Consider the following 10,086-nt stretch of genomic DNA (forward strand, 5'->3'; position numbering starts at 1 on the left):
ATTAAATTACTTAGAATACCTTTGAGTTGAAGATTTTTATTTAGAATTTCAATGTAAATTATTATTTAAATCGTTGTTTAATTTTTACGTTTTAAAAAAATATAATAAATAAAAATAACAACAATAGCCAATAAATTATTAATGTTTATTCTTTATTCGTTAATTTGAAATTTAATATTCATTTACGAATGAAAAATTAATTTATTTTCAAGTTTATGTTGCTGATTTACAATCTTGTAAGAGACATTGCATATAATGTCTAGCTTTTATACTTCTCCAGTTCTGTTTTCAAATTTTATCAAGACTAGTGTAAAAGTTAAGATATATCGTTTGGAAACTACTATCATAAATCCAAACCATTTTTCGGACACTATTGGATATTAGGGCAGAAGATAGGATGATAGTAAATATCTAAACAAATTATCAAAATATCAGACTTATATTATGTTATAAATTAATCAAAATGAAACAGTATAATTTTAAATCGGTTAAATCAAAATGGTTAAAAACTTTTTGCAGATAATATGGAGGTAAAATACTTATGTTCCCTCACCCTTTTTGATGTCGAAACGTTTCATTGTGGATTTTAACGGTTTTTAAGACTTTACGAATCTCTACAGTATGGAAATTTGAATGAAAAAAATATTAATTTCACTAAAAAATTATTTAATTTTAATTTTTTATAACACGAGATAAGGATAAGGATAAGGATAATATATCTACAATCTTAGAAATAACTCGATTTCTATGAAATTAAGTATGCAGGGGATTTTGAGAGCAAAAAATCAGAAAACGTCGTTTTATCCATGTTTCAGGAAAAACTTGACTTTCAGGAAAAGTTCGCTTCGTATGTATTTTGACTTTATCCGTGTGACTTTGTCAGTTTTGTTTGATACATAGCTGAGGTTGAGGTTGGTAAAAGATTTTACCATAGGTATAATCGCATGGTGATTTTCTTTAAAAATATTTTCTTTTTAATTACCTAAATGGATTTAGTAAGTGTTAATGGATCTTTTATCATATTTTTCTGTAAAATTAAAATACATTTGTGGGTTTTCCAAGTTATTTTGTTCACATAATTTAATAATTAATTTAATGTTTGAACATTGATTATAATGATTAGTGCTGGAGCTCTGCTGCTCGTTTTTTTAATTATATTAGTCAGCCCGTGGGTTTTTAATATCAAATTTTCTAAAATTGCTTAATTAGCTATATATATATATTTAATACACGAATAAAAAAACTTCATTAATTAGCATTATTAATTACAATATGATATGCTATTTTTTTATATACGAAATTGTATCGAGGAAATTATATCTTAAGATAAAAAAAATTTATAATTTATTTATGACGAATTACTTTTTATTAATTAGCAAAAAAACAATTGCAACCCTGAACTAAATTGTATTTGAAAATGCAACAAATTTATTAGACGAGGAAAAGGGAAAGGAAAAAAGACGAAGACGCAATGTCTGTATACAAAATGAAATTTTAATGTTGTTTATATTTTTTAACAGCTTTATTTATAAATTATGTATGTTTACAAAAATATTTAAAATAAACCTACACACTTAATTTGTACAGACCAAGTATAAACAGTGTACCTACGAAAAATTCTTTATTTACAATTGATTATTGATAAGACTCACTGTTAAATCAGCTGTTCAATGACAGCTGCTGGTACACACAAAATATAGGATTCTTTTCTTTTGTCAAATGTGTTTATACGTATCTTTTTCATGAAAAACAATTAAAAATATTTCAAAGTTATAAACTTGAATAATTTAATTATTATCTGTTGTGATATTTATTTATGTGTAATATATTTAAAAATTTATTGTTATTTGTGATATAATTTTATAAAAAAAAAAAATATTATCAACATCATAGTTAATAATCCGACCTTAGTCTCGTCAAAAATGGCCACCCAGTTTTAAACAAAGCACTGCGTAAATAATATTTAAAAGTGATTTTTTCAATAGAATTCATTTGATATTATTCAATTTTTTTTTAAATTTAGTATATTTATATAATTATTAATAATGTTGGATCTAGAAATTATACCAGAACGTTCATTGGGATGTGAAAATTGGGAGTTTATTTTAGGTGGGTTTGTTATTTATTATTATTATTATTATTTGTTGATATTTTATTGTTGTAATTTATCATTTTTTTTTAGGAATGCATTTTTCACAAGCTGTTGCAATAATTCAATCCCAAGTGGGAATTATAAAAGGCGTACAAGTTTTATATAGTGATACGGTAAGGTTTTATTCTTTTGTTTTAATTTTTAAACATAAAATGGTACACTTGGTACAGAATGTCACGCAAAAACAAATGATTGTTTTATATTTCAGAATCCCTTAGCTGTTGATTTAGTTATAAATTTACCTCAAGATGGCATTAGACTGATCTTTGATCCCGTTGTTCAACGATTAAAAATAATAGAAATCTATAATATGAAATTAATCAAATTAAAATATTGGTAAACAATTTTTAACAAAATTTTGAGACCTTTCATTAATCACGTCACTTTTTACGAAAATGTTCAAGTAAAACAAAATATTAAAATGTCATTCACTATGAAAACTGCGTCAAATGTAATACTCCTAGATCACCTTTTATGTTGACGCTTGAAACTAAGTTTTAGACGTCCAATTTATTCACGTGATAGAATATGTCTTGCGCCAAACCACAAAACAAATACGACTATTTGAGATTAGGACTGAAGAAATAAAATTTCCAATTTTCTTTGCTTAGTCCACTTATATGGAGTTCCTCAAAGTAAAGCTCTCTACAATTAATTACGACTATTTAAAGTAAAAAGCGTTATAACTGTCATTCTTCTCATGAAGTATGCCAAAAACGTCCTGGTCAAATTCCTACGTTCCATTGGTCCCCTTTTTTAATTGAAAAATTTCGAATTTATACTAACAAATCGTTTTGATGTTTGAAATTTAGAGAGGCGATTGTTTATCTGTTATACTGCATCATATTAAATCTACTCATGCATTTTCACTCAACTAATTAGTCGTTACTATAGATTAGATTTAAATATAGCGCCCCTAACGTTTGCTATATCAATTACTCAAACTTCACTTCAATTATCAATTGATATACGTCAAATATGTATCTAAACCTAAGCATATAAATAAGTTGTTACCCATATAAGGATATATATCCTTAAATAATATCTGATACTGTTAGTTTTATTTTGCATTTCTACAATATTTGATTTTGGTCCCTTGACCTTTTCATCTCTACTTTTTCACTTTCATAAGATAATGAATCACTTAGCTTTCATGCCAGGAAAACGAAACTTTTAATCTTTTTAAAAAATGATATCGCTATTAACGTGTCCTTTTTTATCGTTTATTAAATAAAATTTAAGGTGTCATAAATCTTATAAAGTAGTGATATAATTAATGAATGGTCTCTTTTTATTAAGAAATTCAAATTTATTACAATAGAATTGTTTGTTCTCAGCTCATTAACATTTAATTCTCCTGAAATATTACCTTCAATTGAGCAAATTGAACATTCGTTTGGAGCAACACATCCTGGTGTTTATGATGCTGAAAAACAATTATTTGTTTTAAATTTCCGTGGACTATCATTCTATTTTCCAATTGATAGTAAATTTCAGGTAAGAAACTTCAAATTTAAATTGCATGAGTACAGAACTCTTTTAAAAATTATCAGCAAATCAGCATATTAATATGTACATTGTTTTAATCAAATTTAATTTTTAATACTCAGCCATCGTATGCACATGGATTGGGATCATTACAATTTCCGAATGGAACATCACCATTGGTTTCTCGCACTGCCGTTTATACAGGAAATCAAATATCAGAATGTTCACCACCGGAAATGCCACTTAGTTGTTTCTATAATCATTTATATTTAGAACGAGCAGACGTATTACGTGAAAGGCAATACACCAAAGGCCTCAAACTTCATTTATATACAGAAGGAACGTCTAGAGGTTTAGAAAGTAGTCGGGTATCATTAATACGAACAGTGAAATTTGGACAAGCATGTCAAACAATATGTTCAGCGCTTGGTGCACCATCAAAAGTATTTTACAAATCTGAAGACAAAATGAAAATACATAGTCCAGACGCAAATCGACGTGCTGCTCATCGTCGAAGTGATTACTTTTTTAATTATTTTACTTTGGGTTTGGTAAGTTTTAGAAATTTTTATTCATTCTGTAATTAATTTAGCAAAACTACTGAAACCGTTGTCTCAGATACTCCTCCAATTTTAAACCTAGATCCACGTCGTTGCTAATTTTTGTACTTTTTTTCATGTGTAGGATATCTTATTTGATGCAAAAACGCATCGAGTGAAAAAATTTGTTCTTCATACAAATTACCCTGGACATTATAATTTTAATATGTACCACCGTTGTGAATTCAATTTAAATTTATTACCAACTAACACCGACAACACATCACTAACTGGCTCGTCGAAATTATTAGATTTGAGTCCATCACATGTGACTATATCAGCGTACACAAAATGGGATACAATTTGTGAACAATTGAAACCTTCGGAACGACCAGTGGTGTTAAATCGTGCCAGTTCAACGAATACAACAAATCCATTTGGTTCCACATTTTGTTATGGTTATCAAGATATTATTTTTGAGGTTAGTATTGTGAATCTGAAGCGATTTCAACTTTATTATACGTAGTGTTTTGTACTAGACTCTTTTCGATAATGAACTATTAGATTGAGGGTGTCTTCCAATTTTGTGCTCCAAAATAACAGTTGGGTTGGAAAGTTCGTAGGTTAACATAGCAAAACACTTTTTTTTGGTAAAATTCGATTTTATCGTACAACATAGTTGCCTTCAAGGCCTATACAGCGCTTACAGCGATAATACAATTTTTCGATGCCGATTACAATTTTGACTGGCCTCAAAATAGGCTTCAGTTTCGGCAATTATCTCTTCATCAGTGCTAAATCTATTTGTAGGGAACATTTCTTGAGGTTTGGGAACAGGAAACAGTCGCTGGAGGGACAGAAGAATACGGTGAACTCGGAAGCACTTCGAAGCCCAATTCATGTAATTTTGCCATCGTTTTCATTGATTTGTGACACGATGCATTGTCTTGATGAATCAGCAACTTGATTCACTCAAAATGATATATTTCACAAAATAATAGTACAACAGCTGTCAAATTTATACACATGCCTGTTGAAGGATAGGGTTAACTAAAAATCATATGGATTTAATACTAGTAGCGCCATCTATGTGCCAAGCTACGAACTCAATAGTTCCTCAGACTTTCGTGGCAATTAGCCTTTTTCCTGGGAAGATAGCAACACTAGGGGGGAGTACAAATATATCCTGCCATCTAGAGGATCTTTTTTTAATCTTCCCAGGAAAAAGGCTAATTAAAGCATTATATTTTTGAAATAATACTAATAAAATTTTTTAACTAACTACATAAGACAAATTATAAACATTATCATATTATCATTAAATCCGGACATACAATAATTAATAATTCCAGGCCTTTTTTCTCTGAAGATTAAAAAAAGATCCGCTAGGTGGCGACACTAGGGAGGGTACAAATATATCCTGCCATCTAGAGGATTTATTTTTAATCTTCCCAGGAAAAAGGCTAATAATTGGACACGCAACACTCAACAAACTATCAACAATTGCAGCTTGGGTTAACAAATATTTTTGTTTCAGGTGATGCCAAACAATTATATTGCATCGGTAACAATGTATAATACAAACAATAAGAAAAATCATTTTCTAAATGAAAATAAACGTTCTACAAATATTGTATCAGCGTGACAAAAAATGTCAGCCGTATACCGTATTCCTTAAATATTTAATTATTATGTGAGTGGGTATTTGGCAAACATAAACTTAATTTTACAAAAACATAAAAAAAAAAAATCACATACACAACACAGAAGTATATTATATTTTATTATATAATCATTCAAGAAAAAAAATTATACTAATCATTATCGAATTAGGAATTTTTTTTATTTTTCAAAAAAATTAAATATTTTTTAAGTTTATTTTAATTTATTTTGTTGTTTACATGTGTTTTTAGGAGAATATTTTTTTTTATAGATTTTTTTTTTTAAGTCAAAAAAGATAAAGAAATCTTAATTATTTTTATAGAAATTAAATTAATAATTTGAGTTAATCATTTTTAAAAAGTGCTGCATAATGATTCGATCGTCATGTTAGTGTTAGTCATGTACTATAGGGATATGTTAGGTTAGAATAGCTGTCCTGGGGTGGGACACACTAATACAAAAGGGTTAGTCGTGATACCGAAAAAGGGTTGACCTACCCCCGACCACTTCTCCATGAACTATTTGGAGCTGTTTACAAACAGCAGGAGTGCATTCACATCAACGGACTTTAGGTCGGAAAGATCGTCAATGAATGACTGGCTCAAGTGAGTCCATCTCCTCAAGGCAAGATCTGGACAGTGACAGAGACCAAATCTGTCTTGTAGTACCACAAGTGCGTTCCTTCCTCCATCTACTCCCTTCAGCTTACAGCTCGCAAAAGGGAACTCTTGGATGACCATTGATGCTTGTGTTCGGTAGCCTTGTGTCATTTTTACTAGGTACAAAAATTTCATACTAGGTACATATTGAGTACCAAGTTCTTACGACTAAAGTGAGACAAGCGGATAACCGGATCCTGTTATGTTTGCATCCGTGACCAAATGCTATATCTTTACATCAGTGTTCAATAATAGTTGATATATTTCTAAAAACACATGGATGTTATTCAAGAAAATATCAATATTTTCCCAATTTTCATTAAAAATGTCTTAACATATAAGTATCAGAAAACCTACATAGATCTGAAAAACAAAGAAAGTCATTTGCAGCACTTAAAAACCAATTATGTTAAAATTTTTAATTAAGAATATTAAATTTTATTTATACAGAGTGCTCCACATTTTATGTCGGTATGCAAACATTGAATAACTTTGACATTTGTCAACAAATTAAGTTGACTAGACATGTTCTTGAAACGTCACGACAGTATAAATTTCACATCGAAACAATGCGCCGAAATAGCGACGCTGTACATTGAAAATAGTCGTTCAATTGTGTCAACTCAACGGTAGTCAGACCATTGACAGGCAAACATTCGTCCAGAAATCATCGTTATACCGCCCAAAATGCTCGAAAAATAAATGAAAAACGTAGCAAATAGGTTACATTTGGTTTGGGCAATAGAGGCGGTTATTTGATTGATATCGTATTCAAAAACTAGTCCAAATAAATTGCAAAGAACCAAATTGAATAAACATACCTCAAATACAGAAATTGGTAGTTTTTTTTTCAAAGTTATTCAATGTTTACATACCGACATAAAAAAATGGCGCATCCATTAGAAGAAAAAAAAAATTAAAAATTGTTGAAATGTAAAAAAAAAAAAAAAAAATCAAAACATTTTGTATTTAAAAATATTAGTAAAATAATATTCAAATTTTCTAGATCTCCAATATAGCTTCTAAGGTTATTATTAAAATCTTATTAAAATCAAAATGTAATTTTTTTGTAATCAATAATGATATTGAGGAAAAAAAATCAAAGTAATATTTGTATAAGTGCATTGATATTAATCAATTTACATTGATTTCTTCAATTTATAAATCATCATACACAATAATCCAGTTCATTTTGTGGGATCTATAGTTCTTCCAGCGCTCGCATACGAAAAACTTGTGCTTAGCGGTGTCAGTTTTGCCCTGGTAGTACATCGGGATGTGTAGGAGACCCAATTTTTATAGATATACGTTGAATAAGCCATAGCCCGTCAACATCTGGGTCAGAAAAATGTCTACCTCCTTGTGAACAATACTAAAACATTGTATGTATACATATATTTAATACACACACACACAACTGAAAATTTATCCCTTATTTCATTACCAATTATATAAAAACAAGGTATACAAATAGGGATTTGTTCAGAAATAATGATTAAGTCGGAATTTAAAAATTTTTAAGGACGGTATTATTTTACCAAAAGAAAGAACTTTAAAAATTAAACCCGTTTACGCCCGTATATAGAACAAAATTTTTTCTCAAAAACGGTGTAGTCAACCGATTTGAAATTTTAACAGTGATCATTGTTTGTATCAATCTTTCATTTTAAAGATTTTCAATACGTCGTATCGGCATTATTTTAAAAAACGGTAGGGAACCACCTTAATAAATACTGATTATCAGAATGTGAACCAGCTGCAGCAATTGATTGAAGCTCAATGTAAATTAGTGTGTATCAATGCTCTTTAAAAATAATAGTGAATACAAATAAGCTAAATTACGTTCAAATTGATAAATTGAGGTAATTTAACTTATTAAAGACTTAGTAATTGAATAATTACGTGTAAAAAAATTATATTATTAATTTTTTTAACACGTATTTATAAAATAAAAATGCAATGCTTAATGATAAGCTGTTTTTTGAAATCATAATCTATCAAAGTCTTTCATAAGTTTGATTGAAATTTTACAGTAATAAGACAATGATTAACATATTTTTTTCGTAAGGGAAGTACAAATTAGTTTTTGTTACCTCCCTAAATTTTCGATTAACCTATTCAATTTGTTTACACAGTTAAATTTTTCCAATTAACATTGTAGCATAAAAAATAATTTCTGTATAAAAATAAATGTGTTCAAAACTGTATTTATGGACTGAAAATCCGAATTTTTGCATTAAAGCTAATAATATTTTTTTGAAATTAAAATTTGCACAAATGTTTGCAAGCAGATTTGTCATCAATATAAACTGTAGATATAAATGTTACTTGGCTATTGTGCTCGGGTATAACTTACCCGCGTGCTCTTTATAGACGTGAGACGTGTAAATTCCACCGTAGCAGCAGCGACACTAAATAGAATAGCTAATGCATTCAAAGAGGTCAACAATTGCAGCTACTGTGAGCGGAAAATAACGCGCCTACTTGGTTTTAAAGTTATTTGAGTTTTAAAAACCTTCGTGTATTGGATACCCGATATTAATGACGCCAAGTTAAGCTGTTGAGCTCTATACCTCTAGTCAGAACACTCTACGCTCTAGAAATCTTTACAGCTTCAGTTGGATCGTTTGACAGATCTAGCCCTAGAACAAATCTAGCAGTATCTTCGATAGTGATAGCGTGTAAACGTCGCCTATGAATGTAGCTAGAATAACTGTAACCTAACTTTATAGTTAATCGAAGGTATCTTAGCCACTTTGAAGCTGGCAGTTATTCTACCATTTTTGGACTGACTAAAATACCTTTGAACCATCTTTGATTCAAGCACGAAATAGACGAAATGTTTTCTAGCGAAATTCTATTCACGTGCGAATTGACTTCAGAACAAGATCAAGTTTCTGCAGGTGTAAATAACATATGTGGAAGTTTCAACGCCCTCATGCAGGCCCTAAAAATGGGATCTTCAAAGATTCTCATGTAATAAAGGTGGTAATTCAATGGACAGTGTCCTGAAAAGAGTCTCACCAACCTTCTCAGCTGTGCTCTAGTAAATTTCAGGCGAGTACAGTCAAATGGCCTAGCTGTGGTTATGCATAGTTTGGCCTGTCGCATGCCTTGCGCAAACTCTCAGTAATGGATCTGTCGTAGCCATTCCTTTATTCGGTAAATTACGGACCATCTTGCTATGAGAATGACAGTCTTAGGTGAAAGGGGCGTTTGATAACGAGAAGAACGGAGATTTACTATTAAATCGCATCAGCTCTATTATTAGCTATTCTGCTATTATGCAAGTGTACATAAGAAAATTGTTGTAAATTTTGATACCCTTATTATAAAAAGATATGTTTTTTTTAAGTTAAGCTAAAGAATGCGCACACAAGACTGATGAGTAAATTAAGATGTATAAAAATGCCATATAATTTTTTATCTTAATTTGATCGAACGTAATTGTGTAGACGTCAATCGAATCAAGATGTATAGTAGATATTCTTTGAAAAATATAACTGTGTAAATTTTTTTAAATCAAAGTTGGGCTAAGCCCAAAAGTGTTTTACCATACGTTAAATTCCAAACCCGTCTTGTATTT

The 10,086-nt window shown here is 29.7% G+C and overlaps 1 protein-coding gene across 1 annotated transcript; it reads left to right on the forward strand.

Annotated features, from left to right (window-relative positions):
- Window positions 1–1,891: 1,891 nt before the first annotated feature.
- LOC123298214 (PHAF1 protein CG7083) lies at window positions 1,892–5,936 on the forward strand. The gene is made up of 7 exons (XM_044880165.1): window positions 1,892–2,109; window positions 2,183–2,265; window positions 2,361–2,488; window positions 3,490–3,649; window positions 3,763–4,191; window positions 4,325–4,660; window positions 5,717–5,936. The coding sequence occupies exons 1-7, from the start codon at window positions 2,046–2,048 to the stop codon at window positions 5,822–5,824; spliced, it is 1,308 nt and encodes a 435-aa protein (XP_044736100.1). The 5' UTR covers window positions 1,892–2,045; the 3' UTR covers window positions 5,825–5,936.
- The last annotated feature ends 4,150 nt before the right edge of the window (window positions 5,937–10,086 follow it).

The sequence above is a fragment of the Chrysoperla carnea genome, chromosome 1 (genome assembly GCF_905475395.1).
Source record: "Chrysoperla carnea chromosome 1, inChrCarn1.1, whole genome shotgun sequence".
In the NCBI taxonomy this organism is placed as follows: domain Eukaryota; kingdom Metazoa; phylum Arthropoda; class Insecta; order Neuroptera; family Chrysopidae; genus Chrysoperla; species Chrysoperla carnea.

Coding starts and splice junctions, on each gene's coding strand:
- LOC123298214 (XM_044880165.1), top strand. CDS start 2,046: ATGTTGGATCTAGAAATTATACCAGAACGTTCATTGGGATGTGAAAAT. Junction 2,110..2,182: donor AAATTGGGAGTTTATTTTAG/GTGGGTTTGTTA, acceptor ATTTTTTTTTAG/GAATGCATTTTTCACAAGCT. Junction 2,266..2,360: donor AAGTTTTATATAGTGATACG/GTAAGGTTTTAT, acceptor TTTATATTTCAG/AATCCCTTAGCTGTTGATTT.